We start from the raw sequence: 19,888 nt of genomic DNA on the forward strand, positions 1-19,888 counted from the left end.
CCATTTTGTCATAAGGAAAACCTTTACTTAAATGACAGTAAGCATGCCAACTACCTTTAAAAATCAAGAAAATATCCTCTACCACAAACTTCCATTCCCAGAAGATCTCAGTTTATAGAAGAACTGGGGTGAAAACTTGTCTAATGCATTGACACAGTGAGTGGAACATGTTCCCAGTTGCCAAGGTTTTGATCATTCTAACAACCAGGACCTAAAGACAAGGCTGTGTCTCTGTTGGTTGTGGCATATGGTTCTATATGCACATACAAAACATGTATAAATATTTCACTGAAATGTCCTGCCAGTAATCAGTATTCTACTGTTAAGAAAGTACTCATCATTAATTCGGGCAGAAAGAAAGTGAAGTTGCTCAGTTGTGTCCGAATCTTTGTGACTCCATGGACTATAGCCTAACAGGCTCCTCCATCCATGGTATTTTCCAGGCAAGAGTACTAAAGTGGGTTGCCATTTCTTTCTCCAGGGGATCTTCCCAACCCAGGGATTGAACCTGGATCTCCCACATTGCAGGCAGATGCTTTACCTTCTGAGCCACCAGGGAAGCCTCAATTTGGTTAGAGGAGTTATGAATAGTTAAATCTCTGCCTCATAGAAATTTCACAAGTAGTGATTAAATCTTTAAAAATTTTTGAAAAATTCATTTTGCCAACTTTCTTAAGAAACAGGAATATATGGCAATGGTGTAATAGTAACTTAAAAAGAAAAAAAAGATCAGAGATTGAAAAAAAAATAGAACAAGATAGGTTCATGTTTCCTTTGTGTTACTGAGGGAGAAAGACAATGTAAGTCTAGTGGCTTCTATATGATGAATATGTGGCAAACTTCCTAAAATATGCAAACGAGGTAATTCCAGAACATTAAAAACAAAAACAAAACTTAGATAGCAATTTCCCAAACCAGGATATAGGAAAAATGCTGTGCCATATGGTAACAAGAGATAATCTATGTGCAAACTTCGGGAAACCAAAATTCAAGGGACTTCTAGGAATTTTAATTAGGAAAGTACATTATGACTACTCAAAAAAAAAAAAAAGATCTTCCCCAAACTTATCTTGGCAGAGAGGACTTTGTTCAGGGCATAAGCAAAACAGTGTTCTCTGGAATACTAAGTTTAGGAATGACAAAATGCTTTATGTCTTCAATAAATCACCTCAGCAACACTATTTTTCTACGAAGAACTGTGCCATGTGCTAAAATTCACAACTAATGTGACTAAATTTAAACCTGAGTTTCCCATCCTCCCTCCCCAGCAAGAAAAGTACTATCATACCGCTTAATAATCTACCTGAGGCAGAGGTACAAAGACTGTTCGTCAGTGAATGTCATCACTGACTCCCAAGATAATATTCTCAGAAAGCAAAATTATGGATATACAACTACACACAATTATGAGTGTTTCATACAGAAGTGATCAATGCTCTACTAGCAATAATCAAAATATACAGATGTTCTCTGAAACCCACAGTCTTCTGACATTAACTTGTGAAATCTAAAGTAAAGATAGTAACGGGCAACTGCAACAGCAGTGTGTGTGTGTGTTCAGGGGTGTGTGTGTGTACACATGTGTGCACTCACTCAGTTGTGTCTGACTCTTTGTGACACCATGGACTGTACAGCCCACCAGGTTCCTCTGTTCATGGGATTTCATAGACAAGAATACTGGAGTGGGTTACCATTTCTTACTCCAGGGGATCTTCCTGACCTAGGAATAGAACCACATCTGCAATGGAAAGCAGATTCTTTACCACTGAGCCACCTGGGAAGCCCACTAGAGACTGTAATAGCAGTGGTGATAAAATGTTAATATTCTGCACAGGGTAAGGTTGAGAAGGGCTTAGAAATGTTAAACCAGCAAAGATCAAAGCCATTCATCTATGTAAATATTTTGAGGGAGAAGGCATTCTGGAATCATAAAATGCTGGAAAATCTAACGTAGGCAAAAGGACTACCTGTAAGCAGAAGAGAAGCAGTTATTGGTAACATAAACTCAGAATTCTCCTAATGAAGCATCACTGCTGTTGAGTCACTAAGTCGTGTCTGACTCTTGTGACCCCAGGAAGCATCATTACTTAACTGATTGTATAGAAAGCAATGACCTTAGCCCTCCAATAGTAAAGTTTTAATACACTATATACTTTGAAAACTGGATGGAGAAAGCATTACTATATTGTCACACCCAGATTTGTTACACAGTAACATTTTTCTTCCTTTACTATCCAGTGCCTACATATTAGTGATTTCTACTTGCTTATGTTGATTCTACTTATCAACAGAGGTTAAACACACACAATTTTTCTTGTTTAAAACAGAATAATAAAATAGCACTTACTTTGCTTCATAAGTTGAACTGCTAAAGTTGGACAATTGGAACACATCAGAGAAAACATGCGAACCACCATTATAAACATCCCAGAACTTAAAATTGGTGGAGTTACTACCAACAGTTGTTGAACATTTGTTAGCAGATCTTTGGAAGCAACCTGCTGGAGTAAATTCTGCAGAAACACAAGGAAAAAAAAAAAAAAAAACTGTTACATTCTGAGTTAGCAGTTTAACAACTTCATGAGAATATCAACAGACTAAATGCTTACCTCCTCATGTTGGAAGTTGTCCACTAGACGTGCAAAACAAAGGCAAGTGCTTTCTACTGACTTTTTGTCCTGTTTGTTTTTTTTTAAATAAAGGAAAATAAAGTTTGTTAATATAAAACATTTTCACTATCCTAACCCCAAATTCTTCAAAGATGTGAGTTTTGAAAATGCTGTGAACCTAAGCAAGCAATCAGTAAAGTCATGATTTTAATACAAAGGGAAATCATACTGATAAAATCTGTACTTCCTATAAGACCTCAACAAATAAAAAGCAAGTTATATCAAAAAAAACCCAACTTTTGTGCTTCTACAATTTCAATACCTAAACAAAAACTATAATAAAAATAACATCCTATCATTTTAAACAGCCTTATAAGTAGAAACTTTTAAAACATTCTTGTGATGCCCTTTATTGTGATCTTTTGCTTTATTGCAGTGGTTGGAACCAAATCCACACTATCTCTGAGGTATGTCTGTATGTTTTATGTATCTAATTTTCCCTGAGATGCTTTTAAGCATATTTTATAAAGATGACTTAAAAGCCAAATCTCTTAAAATCTCTTTAGCAATAACAACACTTTGAAACATTACAAGAAAATTATATTTCTCTACAACCTTCAAACTTGGCTCATCTGTCCTGCAAGAGAGGCTACATAAGCTCTGCTTATCATATAGTACACCAGGCCCACTGATGCCTTCTCCTCTAGAGCTGCTCCTGTTCTTTGCCAGTCCCAGACAGCTGCAATCTACATTTCTTATTTCATTTTTATGTGGAACATACATAGTCTCATTTCTTCTCTGATCTTAATCCATACCCTCTCTGGTCCTCTCTGCCTAACTCAACAGCTTTCAGGAAAGGGTGATCTTTATAAAAGCAAATTCTCATCATATTACATAGGAAACACTCAAGTGTCTGCTGAAATAATAAATTTACCCCTAAAGTCAAAATAGTTGATACCTTGTCATTTGGGTAAATCCATTGAAATTTCATAAAATAACCTAATATGGTCTATGACTAGTTAACAGGAAAAGACAAAGATCAGAACATTTCCAATTTACATACCCAGTTGGAAGATTTAAGACTCCAGGTGAAAATGGCATTTTAAAAAAATTTAATAAACATGTTTTATGCCGCATAAGATAGGTTTGCATTTTACCTGGTGGGTTAGCCTTTGGGTAAGCAATGGGAGGGAATCCGCCACAAAATGAAATTCATCTGGCGTGATACTCTGGCAGCAATTGGCTGCAATTGCTAGCGCGTTTCTTTGGGCATTTATGCTGAAGAACTCTAGATACAGCAAGCAGTCTGCCAAACCACCCTAAAATATAGGAAAACTGTTAAAAGCGAAGAAGTACTCTTTTATCAGCAATTATGAAAAGAAAGAAAAAAGTCTAGCACATCACTTTGGAAACAGCATGGGAACCTTACAGAGGCTGCAATCTAGGAGCTAATACAAACATGGATCTAAAATTCAACATTAAAGGAAATAGTCCTTTGGTAACAACACTTACCGCCTGGAGAATGGCTTTACTGTGTCTACGTGATAACATCTCCAAGGCCGTCAAGGCCTGCTCGGCCACATCAATACACTGAATAACTTGCAGCTGGAAACATACAAATAAGGAACAAGGTTATCATTCAAGTGCTCTACTTGCTACTCATCTTCTATGGGAATAAACATCTTTAATTTTCATCAATCTATACTGCCTCTATGCTTCCCTGGTGGCACAGTGGTAAAGAATCTGTCTGCCAATGCAAGAGATAACAGGTATGATCCCTAGGTCGGGAAGATTCCTGGAGAAGGGAATGGCAACCCACTCCAGTATTCTTACCTGGGGAATCTCATGGACAGAGGAGCCTGGCAGGCTACAGTTTATGGGGTCGCAAAGAGTTGGACATGATCTAGCGACTAAACAATAAATACTGTTTCTAACCTGAAACCCACCACAGGAAACCAGTGACTTATGCATGTAAGCTATAGCATATTGGCAATATAGCTTCCTTCCAACCACTTTATAAGATGTTGAAAAATATGTTTTAAAGAATAAACTAAATTCAATTATATAACTTTAAATCTTCAGATTTAAAATAAACGGGTTGGTTTATGGAACAAATTTTAAAAAATCAAGTTTTACAGTTTTTAGCATATTTCAAGGTTTTCAGATAATGCAAATTTTATTGTGCATTAAAAAGAAAAAGGTCCTTAAAACAGACCAAAAACAACCTACCACAGACCATATGAAAAAATTTCCTTTCTCCACTGCCTCACTTTATGACCTTGAGCAAGGCATTTTGTCTGGCTCAGCCTCCTCAGCTGTAAAATGAGGGTATAAATAGCTATCAACCTCACTGGGATGTTTTCTAGAAACAATGAAATCATTTTTAATCAAGTGCTTTAAGTTCTTCTCTGAAAGATTTTTACACTAGTGCAATAACTGCCATTATTAAAAATTTTAACACTGGGATGATATAACACAAATGCTTATTAGCATCAGCTTTAAACTACGATCTGCTAAACACAAAACATTTTTCTGGAATCTTGGCTAAAAAATATACTTTAGGTAGATAATGGATGCTAAAATGTGTCTTTTAATGTGGCCTTACAATCTGATATACAACTTTAGAATTCAGTAGTCAGGAGGTCCATTGACTCCTCTATGCCTGCTTTCAAACAGTTAGGCAAAAGTAGGATTACCTTTTCTAAAAAGACAGGAATTGCATCAACTACCACAGCCGATGATCGAGGAAGTGCTTCCATCATGTATGTTAAGGCTCGACAAGCATGGTTCATCTACAAAAGAAGCCATGTTCACTCAATAAAAACAAAAAAAAATAAGTTTGGAGTGAGTCTTTTAAAACATAGCACATACTTACAATATCAAAATTATGTTCCATCTGCAGCAATGTTATCTGTTTAAAAAGATTTCAAAGTATTAGAAGCTATATTCTTAAAATCCTAGAAGTATTTCTTCTATTTCAACTGAAATAGAACAGTATGACTCATGAACTTTACCATAAAAAAAATAACCTCAAGTTAAAACCTAGCATGCATACACAAGAAATGCTTATGCTTAGGATGGCATGACTCGTACACTGAAGCTCTGACAAGGGATAATCATCACCTCATGATTGGGGTCAGCATTCAGGTTGCTTACAACCAGCCCTCCTAGTAACACTGTCTCCCGATTCAGAAGCCCATGAAAACATCACTGAGGACTTATCTGTCAGCAAGTACTTAGTACACAAATAAATGGACCAGAAGCCTACAGAAATGTGTTAAATTAACTATCAGTACAGATTCAGTATCATAGCTTAAACTCTTATAGATCAGCTTCTCTAAAAGTTGAGCTAAGCACCACTTAATTCAGCTGTAAAATACACAACAGTATAGAATTTGAACACAATATTGATCACATGAAAAACGAATTAGGCACTAATTAAAATTCAATGTAATTATTTCAAAAACACACGAATTAGTCCAAACATCAGATCTAATTTTAGTTTTTCTTGTGGAAAAGACCTTAAGCAGTTTCCAACTGTGTTTTTCAAAAAAGGGCAAGCAAAACTGCTACAGATACACACACTCCATCTTCTTTAAGTAGTAAAAGCTACCAAAGAAACTTCCTACTTGGGGAAGCCATCATTGCAGTTCAATGGAAAAGTTTAAATGTGTCAAATTTAAGCTGTAAAGTACCAATTAAATACATGATTATAATAACAGACATCAGATATTCTAACATAATATTCATTTAATATGAATTCTTCTCAGCTCTGAATTATGCTGGGTAATTATATCTATATATAAGAGATCTTGATAACTATTTCTATTAAATATACCACATAAACCCACAAACACATGCGAGCATGGACCCTCTGTCTCATATCACCTATAAATCACTCACAAAAAACATCTACTCTAAATTGAAAGGAATTCTTATGTTAACAGATAGAACAGTAAGTTCTCCAATTCTTTAAGGGGGAATGAACCTTGTAGATGACACCACCCTTATAGAAGAAAGTGAAGAGGAACTAAAAAGCCTCTTGAGGAAAGTGAAAGAGCAGAGTGAAAAAGTTGGCTTAAAGCTCAACATGCAGAAAACAAAGATCATGGCATCTGGTCCCATCACTTCACTGGAAATAGATGGGAAAACAGTGGAAACAGTGTCAGACTTTATTTTTCTGGGCTCCAAAATCACTGCAGATGGTGACTGCAGCCATGAAATTAACAGACGCTTACTCCTTGGAAGGAAAGTTATGACCAACCTAGATAGCGTATTCAAAAGCAGAGACTACTTTGCCAACAAAGGTCTATCTAGTCAAGGCTATGGTTTTTCCAGTGGTCATGTATGGATGTGAGAGTTGGACTGTGAAGAAAGCTGAGTGCCGAAGAATTGGTGCTTTTGAACTGTGGTGTTGGAGAAGACTCTTGAGAGTCCCTTGGACTGCAAGGAGATCCAACCAGTCCATTCTAAAGGAGATCAGCCCTGGGTGTTCTTTGGAAGGAATGATGCTAAAGCTGAAACTCCAATACTTTGGCCACCTCATGCGAAGAGTTGACTCATTGGAAAAGACTCTGATGCTGGGAGGGATTGGGGGCAGGAGGAGAAGGGGACGATAGAGGATGAGATGGCTGGATGGCATCACCGACTCTATGGATGTGAGTTTCAGTGAACTCTGGGAGATGGTGATGGACAGGGAGGCCTGGCCTGCTGCAATTCATAGGGTTGCAAAGAGTCGGACACGACTGAGCGACTGAATTGACCCTTTAAAGACCACATTTGAGAACTGCTGGAAATAGATTCTTCACCAAAATGACTGTTTATGATCATACAAGTGTATGGTGATTGATGGATATATTTTTGTAACATTCAACTGTTATGAAGGACAAATCTGGACAACTCACTACTAATAGCATGAGCTGACTTGCACAGGTCCACTAAGTACTTGAATCCAATCAATAAGCAGCAAATTAAGAAGAACTAGATTTTGTTAATGTTTTGGTCCAGATTTAACAGCTTCTTTATTTAACTAAAAGCTGCAGTTTAAAAGAGACAGTATTGCTACATGGTAACCTAGTTCTTTATTACTGTTTATTTTTAAATGAACAAAAACAAACAAGGAAGTTAATTCAGGTCCTAAAAGACAGCTGTTGAAGAAATCAATAACTTGAGCATGCATATAAACATAGGTGAATGTCAGAATACAAAGGATAATATCACTTTCATGAAATGTTAAAAAATATTAATATGCAAGCCTGTGGGATGGCACAGGTAGGCTTGAGAGCCAGCTTCTGTTAGCAGGAGGTCTGCACAGGAAGAGAGACTGCTCTATCCTTCACTACTCTCTGCTAGAGCAGAGCCAGCCAACAAGCAGAACCAAGACTGTATCATCCTGTATTTGACTGGCTCTCCACGAGACAATCTGATACTCCAATCCTGGTTCCATTTTTCTCAACTTTACTAGATGTGCAAACAAAGACTTAAATGATATTTATTTTAACTTGCAATGTAATATATGCTATGAATATATTCATGTCTATGTTAATCTTGTCTTGATTTTATTCAGATTTAATTTTAATCTTAAATTATAATCAATTTCTTTAATCTTGCATTGTGAATATTACCAAGCCACTACTTAAAAGACTTATCATGTTTAAGGGCCTACACACTTACTAATGGCAATTTCTCTTTTTGTTTTCACATTAAAAAGCATAAGGGATTAAGATGTTAAAAAATTCTAAACATCAACTCATAACTGTGTTGAAAATCATTTTTTTAACTCGTTTTTCTATTGCTGAGTACTGTTGTTTTGTTTCTCCTATTTCTATTTAACATAACCCCCTTTTTTAAGCTGGAGAATCCATTTGGTCTTCTTCTGGCTGGACTGCATGGCCATGCACACAACTATCAAGCAGGAAGTATTGACTGCCTACAAAGACAACCCACAAGTGAGCTGTTTTGTTACTGTCCCATGAATCATGAGTTTAAAAGAAAAAAAGCATGTGAATTTTGGCATAGTAAGTCAAGTTACCACCTAAAGGGGATAACCACTTAAAATGGAAAACTACATGGATCATTTAGGTATCAAAGATAAGGTAACTATTCACCAAGAGATGGTTTAGAAATTTTAGTCATTCATCATTAAGTCATGCACAATCTCTATAGGCCTGAAATAAAAGGATAAGCTACACTCTACTCTTAGTTCTATTATATTCTAAAGTTCCTAATGACAATGATCATGCTTTTATAAAAATAAGAGCAGCACTCAGGGCATGAGTGGGATAAAATGAGGGGAAAATTCTCTTACCAAAGCTGGAACTACACTCTTGACAGGAAACCCTCCCAGCGTCTCCTCATTCCCCATAACCAGTAACTGACACATCTCAATAACGGCTTGGAGCTGCTGGCTTTCGTCGCTTGCTTGTAGTCCTTGCAGAAGCTGCTGGGCCTTAGAACCTGCACACAGAAATAAAATCACTACTTTTAAACCTTTAAGAAAATTATTACTAGGTGTTAAGTGTAACTTTACACAGTCAGCTGGCTACTTTTCTTCTTTGGATCCCAACTAAAGAGGGATTTTACTCGGCCTTAAAGCAATGTCACAGTTATTTATACTCTCCTCTTTTAATCTTGTTAAATGAGAGATGTTGATTGATTTTAACAGATGCAACAAAAAGTAATATCCCTAAGACTAACATGGACTGACTACACTTAGCATGTGTATACTGAGTTGCTCAGTTGTATCCAACTTTCTGCAACCCCATGGACTGCAGTCTGCCAGGGTCTTCTCTCCATGGGGATTCTCCAGGCAAGAATACTGGAGTGGGTTGCCATGCCCTCTTCCAGGGGATCTTTCCAACCCAGGGATCAAACCCAGGTCTCCCACATTGCAGGCAGACTCTTTACCAACTGAGCCACCAGGGAAGCCTAAGAATACTGGAGTGGGTAGCCTATCCCTTCTCCAGGGGATCTTCCTAACCCAGGAATTGAACCGGGGTCTCTTGTATTGCAGGCAGAGTCTTTATCAGCTGAGCTACCTGCTTTTTAAAAATATGTATTATCTAATGAGCAAAAAGTCTCTTCTGCCGTAATAAAAACCTGGTAAACAATGATGCCCAGGCATCAAAGGAAATGTTATATACCTCTAAACACCTCCATCAGAATAAATGGAATGCAAGTAACAGTGAAAGCACAGAAATAAAGACAAAAAGAACAATAATGCATTTAACCAAAGGGAATGCCAAGAATGATTTCCCAAAACATCAAAAGATGAGCCTTTTCACCTCCTCTCACTTCATGTGCATATGCTGCTACCACAGTGCTTTAGAGAACTTCTACCTTAAAGGTTTAATTCCATCCTCAAAACATTTGAAAAATGCTAAGACTCAACTACCACAATAAATAAGTTATCAATAAACTAAGTCAAAAATAAAGTCTACAAATGTGTTTCAAATTTTCCTGGACACCCTCCTTCTTGTAACCATTATTAACTCCATTAAAACTTACAAATGTAAACCTGATGTTATTCAAACCCTTTCATTCTCAAGACCTTTTCCAATTGCTCCTTGTGTATTGGATTTTTCCCACTTACTACTGAAATGAAAAAATCCACTTACTACTGAAATGCTTAGAAATGATACACATTTGGAAACTGTCAATGAATGTAGAATTCACATGAACAGCAATTCCCCCCCCCCACCAATTAAACAGGAATGATCTTCTTGGAGGGCAAACACCTTTCAAAGGGATGCACAATAATCCGCACAAAGTCTGTTTTCTCTATTATTTAAGGCTGTGGCTATCGAACTGCAGAATATCACTAACTCTTTTCATCATAATTAAGAGTCCACCCATAAATATACTACAAGAAATTGCAGTTCAAAGGAACAGCCTCTTTAAAATTCTTCAAACTAAATAAAATCAGTTCCACTTAGGGCAGGCTTATCATTTTTGTGTTGAAATAATGTGAGAGAAAAAAAAATTAAGGGAAAATAACTGTGAAAACAAAAGAATCCTTAGCTGCTTCTGGATTTGTTTTTAAAGAATGAAATCATTCAAAGTATACCCTAAAAACCACAATCTAAAATAGGAAAAATTAACACAAGCAATGGTATGTCTTATAAATATTGAGGCTGGCAGTTCTAAGCATATGGATCATTTCAGCATGATCAAAGTAATCATTAAAAAAAAAATTGTCATAATGCCACTGGTCTTTTGGGATGGTCGTAAAAAGACCTTATCTCAAACTGAAAGCAACAACAGAAAGTCAATGCCATTATTTTCCTTTGCTATATGAAGAGAAATAACCTCAAACAGATCAGTGAATTTTGGTTCTAAGGATTATTTTATACAAAATTACTGAGAATCCCTCCCCAGTCCCCAAAGCACTCTTGCGTACATGGTTTATATCTACTGTTATTTATAAAATGTGTCAGGAATTAAAAGAGAAAAAATTTTAAGTACTTGATTAATTCATTACATATTAATATAAACAAACTTTTTGTGGAAAAGACCATATTTTTCCAAAACAAAAAAAATGTAGTAGCACTATTTTGCTGTCGCTGCAAATCATTTAAATGTCAAGCTTAATAAAACAGCTGTACAGTCACTTTCACTTCCACTCTCAACCTATGATACAAGGTTATCTGAGATGAAGTGGAAGAAAAAAAAAAAGGACCCTACTTTGTCACGAAGATTATTTAAAAGACATGTACCTATTTAACATTGCAGAATAACATGACTGCCAGTCATTTGGTATCTCTGCCTTGATTCTTATTAAGGTACCAGCAGTTTTACACCCACCACAGCTTCTACACTTTTAGTTCAAACGAGAGAAAAGGAAAAATCTTACTAATTACCATCAGCCTTGGCCTTATGAATTCAATGTAAGGATCTCAGGCACAACCGAGGAACTCACAAACTACACTTTGAAAAAAACCACAGTATCAAAGGTTGCTGAGAGGAGCAACCCCACGTCGAAGGAGCACTGGCTGCACGGGTGCAGGAGGGCCAAGAGGAGCTACGCCACGTTCAAGGTCAGGAGCGGCGGCCAGTGAGGAGATACCCCTCGTTCAAGGTAAGGAGCAGTGGCTGCACTTTGCTGGAGCAGCCGTAAACAGATACCCCACGTCCAAGGTAAGAGAAATCCAAGTAAGACAGTAGGTGTTCTGAGAGGGCATCAGAGGGCAGACACACTGAAACTATAATCACAGAAAACTATCTAATCACACTAGGACCACAGCCTTGTCTAACTCAATGAAACTAAGCCATGCTGTGTGGAGCCACCCAAGACGGGTGGGTCATGGTGGAGAGGTCTGACAGAATGTGGTCCACTGGAGAAGGGAACGGCAAACCACTTCAGTATTCTTGCCTTGGGAACCCCATGAACAGTATGAAAAGGCAAAATGATAGGATACTGAAAGAGAAACTCCCCAGGTCAGTAGGGGCCCGATATGCTACTGGAGATCAGTGGAGAAATAACTCCAGAAAGAATGAAGGGATGGAGCCAAAGCAAAAACAATACCCAGGTGTGGATGTGCCTGGTGATAGAAGCAAGGTCCAATGCTGTAAAGAACAATATTGCATAGGAACCTGGAATGTTAGGTCCATGAACCAAGGCAAATTGGAAGTGGTCAAACAGGAGATGGCAAGAGTGAACGTCGACATTCTAGGAATCAGCAAACTAAAATGGACTGGAATGGGTGAAGTTAACTCAGATGACCATTATATCTACTACTACGGGCAGGAATCCCTCAGAAGAAATGGAGTAGCCATCATGGTCAACACAAGAGTCCGAAATGCAGTACTTGGATGCAATCTCAAAAACAACAGAATGATCTCTGTTAGTTTCCAAGGCAAACCATTCAATATCACAGTAATCCAAGTCTATGCCCCAACCAGTTAATGCTGAAGAAGCTGAAGCTGAACGGTTCTATGAAGACCTACAAGACCTTTTAGAACTAACATCCAAAAAAGATGTCCTTTTCATTATAGGGGACTGCAATGCAAAAGTAGGAAGTCAAGAAACACCTGGTGTAACAGGAAAATTTGGCCTTGGAATACGGAATGAAGCAGGGCAAAGACTAATAGAGTTTTGCCAAAAGAACGCACTGGTCGTAGCAAACACCCTCTTCCAACAACACAAGAGAAGACTCTACACATGGACATCAGCAGATGGTCAACACCAAAATCAGATTGATTATATTCTTTGCAGCCAAAGATGGAGAAGCTCTATACAGCCAGCAAAAACAAGACCAGGAGCTGACTGTGGCTCAGATCAGGAACTCCTTATTGCCAAATTCAGACTTAAATTGAAGAAAGTAGGGAAAACCACTAGACCATTCAGGTATGACCTAAATCAAATCCCTTATGACTATACAGCGGAAGTGAGAAATAGATTTAAGGGACTAGATCTGATCGATAAGAGTGCCTGATGAACTATGGACAGAGGTTCATGACATTGTACAGGAGACAGAGATCAAGACCATCCCCATGGAAAAGAGATGTAAAAAAGCAAAATGGTTGTCTGGGGAGGCCTTGCAAATAGCTGAGAAAAGAAGAGAAGCAAAAATCAAAGGAGAAAAGGACAGATATAAGCATCTGAATGTAGAGTTCCAAAGAATAGCAAGAAGAGATAAGAAAGCCTTCCTCAGCAATCAATGCAAAGAAATAGAGGAAAACAACAGAACGGGAAAGACTAGAGATCTCTTCAAGAAAAGTAGAGATACCAAGGGAACATTTCATGCAAAGATGGGCTCGACAAAGGACAGAAATGGTATGAACCTAACAGAAGCAGAAGATACTAAGAAGAGGTGGCAAGAATACACAGAACTACAAAAAAGATCTTCACGACCCAGATAATCACAATGCTGTGATCACTGACCTAGAACCAAACATCCTGGAATATGAAGTCAAGAGGGCCTTAGAAAGCATCACTATGAACAAAGCTAGTGGAGATGATGGAATTCCAGTTGAGCTCTTTCAAATCCTGAAAGATGATGCTATGCAAGTGCTGCACTCAACATGCCAGTAAATTTGGAAAGCTCAGCAGTGGCCACAGGACTGGAAAAGGTCAGTTTTCATTCCAATCCCAAAGAAAGGCAATGCCAAAGAATGCTCAAACTACCACAAAATTTCACTCATCTCACACACTGGTAAAGTAATGCTTCAAATTCTCCAAGCCAGGCTTCAGCAATACATGAACCAGGAACTTCCAGATGTTCAAGCTGGTTTCAGAAAGGCAGAGGAAACAGAGATCAAATTGCCAACATCTGCTGGATCATCAAAAAAGCAAGAGAGTTCCAGAAAAACATCTATTTCTGCTTTATTGACTATGCCAAAGCCTTTGACTGTGTGGATCACAATAAACTGTGGAAAATTCTGAAAGAGGTGGGAATACCAGACCTGCCTCTTGAGAAACCTATATGCAGGTCAGGAAGCAACAGTTAGAAACTGGACATGGAACAACAGACTGGTTCCAAATAGGAAAAGGAGTACGTCAAGGCTGTATATTGTCACCCTGATTATTTAACTTATATGCAGAGTATATCATGAGAAATGCTGGGCTGGAAGAAGCACAAGCTGGAATCAAGATTGCCAGGAGAAATATCAATAACATCAGATATGCAAATGACACCACCTTTATGGCAGAAAGTGAAGAGGAACTAAAAAGCCTTTTGATGAGAGTGAAAGAGGAGAGTGAAAAAGTTGGCTTAAAGCTCAACATTCAGAAAACGAAGATCATGGCATCTGATCATTTCCCATCGCTTCATAAGAAATAGATGGGGAAACAACGGCAGACTTTATTTTGGGGGGCTCCAAAATCACTGCAGATGGTGACTGCAGCCATGAAATTAAAAGACACTTACTCCTTGGAAGGAAAGTTATGACCAACCTAGATAGCGTATTCACAAACAGAGACATTACTTTGCCAACAAAGGTCCATCTAGTCAAGGCTATGGTTTTTCCAGTGATGATGTACGGATGTGAGAGTTGGACTGTGAAGAAAGCTGGGCACCAAAGAATTGATGCTTCTGAACTATGGTGTTGGAGAAGACTCTTGAGAGTCCCTTGGACTGCAAGAAGATCCAACTTGTCCATTCTAAAGGAGATCAGTCCTGGGTGTTCTCTGGAAGGATTGATGCTAAAGCTGAAACTGCAATACCTTGGCCACCTCATGCGAAGAGCTGACTCATTGAAAAAGACTCTGATGCTGGGAGGGATTGGGGGCAGGAGGAGAAGGGGACGACAGAGGATGAGATGGCTGGATGCATCGCCAACTCGATGGACGTGAGTTTGAGTGAACTCCAGGAGCTGGTGATGGATAGGGAGGCCTGGCGTGCTGCAGTTCATGGGGTCGCAAAGAGTTGGACAGGACTGGGCTACTGAACTGAACTGATCAAAGATTATGGGTCAGAAGGCAAACATTTTTTTATAAAGAGCCAAGACAGTAAATGTTTTGGGCTTTATAAGCCACAGGGTCGCTGTTGCCATTACTCGATCCTGGCATTGTGGCATGAAAACAGACACAGGCAATAAGCCAAACATGGCTATATTCCAACCAAATTTTATTTATACACACTGAAATTTGAATTTAATTTTCATGTAACAAAATATACTTCTTTAAAACTTTTTCAGCCATTTAAAAGTCATTTTTAGTTCATAGGCTATATCAAAACAAGCAGGAGGCTGACGTGGCCCATGGGCAGGAGTTTACTGACTGCTGATACTGAAGAAAAGATAAGTCCCAGCATTTTCGAGAGTCACAGGAGGCTGGTATGTTCAAGTGTGAATTGGCCCCACTGGACATCTGCTAAGTTCTGCGGCCGTGAAGAGGACCATGGATTGAGTCAGAGGTTCTGCTAAGACAATCCAAACACCTGCAGTCTCAGGGTACTCAGAGGACAAAATCCCCACAGAGGGAGGAGGCCTGACTCAAACACACATGGCCAGTGCCCCCATCCTCAAGACATCTGCAACATTTTCAGACTGCATAATGAATATAAAGTCTAAGTAGATGGAGATGTGCATGGTTCTCAACCCCACAAACCCTGGGAGAGGGAATTTCCTGGAGGTTCAGTGGACAGGACTCAGCTTTCAGTGCCGAAGGTGTGGGTTCAATCCCTGGTCAGGAAACTAAGATCCCACAAGGTCCATGGTATGAAAAATTCAAAAAAGAAAACAGGAACTCCCACCCCCCCCCCCCCCACCGCCACACCTCCGCAAAAACCCTACGAGGCTCATGACAAACAGGGATAAGCCAGAGGTGAAATGAGCCATATATGAAACAAGCTACAGCCCTGACTGGAGCAAAGTGGTCAGCTTATGACAGTGTTTAACACTGAAGAAGAGGAAACACTAACAGAAAATACCACTTGGGGTCTCTTCAGTTCACATAATCAATTACCAGATATGACTGAGGAGTATGTGACTAACAATCAAAAGGGGGCAAAAGACAATAGAAGCAGACTAACACCAATAGTATGATTTGAGAGTTGGCCTGTGAAAAAGGTGAGCACCGAAGAATTGATGCTTTTGAACTGTGGTGTAGGAAAAGATTCCTGAGAGTCCCTTGGACTGCAAGGAGATCTAACCAGTCCATTCAATCCAACCAGTCCATTCTCAAGGAGATCAGCCCTGGGTGTTCTTTGGAAGGAATGAAGCTAAAGCTGAAACTCCAGTACTTTGGCCACCTCATGCGAAGAGTTGACTCATTGGAAAAGACTCTGATGCTGGGAGGGATTGAGGGCAGGAGGAGAAGGGGACGACAGAGGATGAGATGGCTGGATGGCATCACTGACTTGATGGACGTGAGTCTGAGTGAACTCCGGGAGTTGGTGATGGACAGGGAGGCCTGGCGTGCTGCGATTCATGGAGTCACAAAGTGTGGGACACGACTGAGCGACTGAACTGAAATGAACTGAAAACCAATAGAAACTATAAACTAGGTATTCTGTAACTGCGATTGTGTTAGACACTCAGTCATGTCTGAGTCTTTGCAACCCCATGGACTGTAGCCCACCAGGCTCCTCTGTCCATGGAATTTTAGAGGCAATACTGGAGTGGGTTGTCATTCTCTTCTCCAGGGGATCCTCCCAACCCAGGGATCAAACCTGGGTCTCCCGCGTTGCAGGCAGATTCTTTACTGTCTGAGCCACCAGGAAAGGCTCCATAACTGTAATTAATAAATTGCAAATTTAAGTCACGGAGGAAGTGATAGTTGAAGAGCTTGGGATCAACACGTATGCACTGCTATGTTTAAAATAGATAACCAAAAAAGTCCTACTATACATATACAGCACAGGGAACTCTGCTTAATGACATGTGGCAGCCTGGACAGGAGGGGAGCTTAGGAGAGAACAGATACATGTATATATATGGATGGCTGAGTTGCTTTGGTGTCCACCTGAAACTATCACAACATAGTTAATTGGCTATACTTGAATACAAAATAAATAAAACAAATTGCAAGGATAAACAAAGATGGACAAAATGGAATGTAATGAATTTCAAAGAGAACCGGAATCTATTTTTAAAAATCAAATAACTGCCTAGAACTGGAAAACACACCTGAAATCTAAAATTCATTGATGAATTTAACCAAAGATGGAAGAAGAAAACAGAAAAAAGAATTAGTGAATCTGAAATGTGGTCAACAGAAAGTTTTCAAACTAGGCATAAGGAAAAAAAAAAAATTCTGGGAAAAACAAAAACAGAGCTAGAGAGACCCAGTGGATGGAGTGCAAAGTCTGAACGTCTACAATCCTGATACTCCCAGAGAAAATGAAGGAGAACACCTGAATAGACAATGAGATAAAAGAAACAATGTATGAAGAGATAATGGCCAACAATTTTCCAAAACTGATGAAAGGTATGAACTCACAGATTCAAAGGTTCAGTGAAACTCAAGCAAATTGAAAATGAAAGAAAATGTCACATGGGCCTAATATAGTCAAACTATTAAAAATTAATACAAAGTAAGAAGCCAGGGGAGAAAAGAATTGCCTTGAAAAGTTTATAGTAAGATTTTTAAACAGAAACTATGGAAACCAGAAGAGACATTACAAAGGGCTAACATGAGATTTTTACACCTGGGGAAATGATTTTTTGAAACTTAAGGCAAATCAAGGATTTCAAACAAAAGCAGAGAGAAATCACTACTAGCATTTATTCCGATGTAAGAAAAGTTCTTTAGGCTGAAGGGAAACAATCCAGATAGGAGAAAGGAACTGCAGGAAAGAAGTAAGAGTACTGGAAATGGTACATATATGTGGGCAAAAATAAAAGAAGATGGATGTTTTAAAACAAAAACTGCCCCACTGTCTTTCTAACACATGTGTAAGCAAAACAAAACAACAACATAAAGGATGGCAAGAGAAAAAGTTAAACTGCTGCAAAGTGCTTACACTGTTTGGGATATGGTAACATTATTACTATAAAGTAGGCGATGTATAATAGCCCAAGGATATGCATTATAATCTCCAACAGAGGCTGATTTATTTACATCTGCCAAAATGTTGTATGCCTAGACCCTTTATACCACAATCCTCTTTCTAAAAATCTAGCCTAAAGATAAAAGTTAAAAATAGGAAAGCTGTATTTCACTGTAACACAACCAAGACTGGAAGTCACCCAAATGTGCAACACGGGACTGGCTAAGAAACTGTACATCCACACACTGCAGCATTATGACAACTTCACAAAAGGCATGGGAGACCCTCCCCTCCCTCTCTCCCCACTCCCTTCTCTGTGTGCATGATAAGGACAGCATCTATGAAGAGTGAACACCAAGATTTACTGTTAAAAGGAAGGCAAAGTTTACTACTCTTATCTAACAAAGGCAGTGTGTATGAAGTAGACAATATGGATTTGTTTTTGTTTTCTTAAGTAAACAGCAAAAGGACAGGCCATAAAATTACAAAGGTTATTTGTGTGGGAGGCGGAAACAGGCTACAGGGATAGTAAAAGATGTTAAGACTTTTAAAAATTTATTGATCTGACTTCAGGAACTTTGTAAATAACATGAATTATAAAAGCCAGATAACATTTTAAAGTCAATACCTAAAAATTATAAGCAAAATAAAGCAAAGGAGCCAAACCAACCTGGCAACATGAACATAATTATTTCAAATGACTCTAAAATACAAAAGCTGACCATAAAGTGAGATACAACCCAAGAACAAAAAAAAGAACTATTGCAAAATTAAAACTTTCTCAATGTGACTATTTTTGGTGTAAAGCTGAATTTTGTACTGTAGGATAAAGTAAATAAATGAAAGTGACATTCGCTCAGCCGTGTTCAACTCTCTTTGCCCCCAGGGACTATAGCCTGCTGGGCTCCTCTGTCCATGGAATTCTCCAGGCAAGAATACTAGAGTGGCTAGCCATTCCCTTCTCCAGGGACCGAAGGCAGGTCTCCAACGTGGCAGGTACATCCTTTACCATCTGAGCCACCAGGGAAGTCCTAATAAATAAATAACTATTCCTGGGAACTGAAATTTTTGGTATGAAATACCCGATAAATAAAATCCCTGAAGGCCTGAATTTGAATTGGCATTATCAGTATGAACTCATTATTTTTATCTTAAAATATTAAGTATAATCAAGTTTGTCCATTAAACAAGTCTAATAACAATGATCAATCCAGTAGCAAATACACCTACAGCCGAGACTGTGGGATCTAAATACCATTTCCTATAAAGAAAACCAGGGCTCTCTGAGGCAATACCTGATTTCAGGTGTGGGGTTGGAGTTATTGAGCTTGACTCACCAGAAAGCAAAGAGGGCTTCAAAAACTACTGAGATCACACCAAAAAAGATCAAAGAGTGGAAAATTTAATCATCAATGAAAATCAGTGAAATGTCTAAAACACATTTCAACCTGCTTGACAATGATAATTAATAACAGCAGCACTTTGAATGGAAAACTGGTTAATAAAGGGTAGGAGATATTTTTCCTATGCCAACTATTCCCCTGGGTAACCAAATAGAAGGGAGAGATATTCTTTCTGTGGGCTTCCCAGGTGTCTTTGATAGTAAAGAATCTGCCTACAATGTGGAAGACTTGAGTTAGATCCCTGGGTCGGGAAGATCCCCTGGAAAAGGAAATGGCTACCTACTCCAGCAGTCTTGCCTGGAAAAGTCCTTGGACAGAGGAGCCTGGCGGGCTAAAGTCCACAGGGCTGCAAAGAATAGGGACACGACTCAGTATATATTTCAACAAAATTACTTCTTTTACTCCTAATAAATGGAGACTGATCATTAGATATAAAATACTTTCA

At 38.7% G+C, this 19,888-nt stretch overlaps 1 protein-coding gene across 22 annotated transcripts in view; it reads right to left on the minus strand.

The window, feature by feature from the left end:
- Positions 1 to 19,888, minus strand: part of TRIP12 (thyroid hormone receptor interactor 12) — a 153,748-nt gene that overhangs the window by 45,040 nt on the left and 88,820 nt on the right. For all 22 annotated transcript variants that reach the window (XM_027515444.1, XM_027515453.1, XM_027515383.1 and 19 more), the window contains 7 exons: positions 8,917 to 9,065; positions 5,485 to 5,520; positions 5,306 to 5,401; positions 4,122 to 4,214; positions 3,767 to 3,928; positions 2,610 to 2,678; positions 2,348 to 2,513 (listed from right to left, as the gene is read on the minus strand). In XM_027515444.1, coding sequence (XP_027371245.1) covers positions 2,348 to 2,513; positions 2,610 to 2,678; positions 3,767 to 3,928; positions 4,122 to 4,214; positions 5,306 to 5,401; positions 5,485 to 5,520; positions 8,917 to 9,065 — 771 coding nt within the window. The remainder of the gene's footprint in view (positions 1 to 2,347; positions 2,514 to 2,609; positions 2,679 to 3,766; positions 3,929 to 4,121; positions 4,215 to 5,305; positions 5,402 to 5,484; positions 5,521 to 8,916; positions 9,066 to 19,888) is intronic.

The sequence above is a fragment of the Bos indicus x Bos taurus genome, chromosome 2, assembly GCF_003369695.1.
Source record: "Bos indicus x Bos taurus breed Angus x Brahman F1 hybrid chromosome 2, Bos_hybrid_MaternalHap_v2.0, whole genome shotgun sequence".
Classification (NCBI taxonomy): Eukaryota; Metazoa; Chordata; class Mammalia; order Artiodactyla; family Bovidae; genus Bos; species Bos indicus x Bos taurus.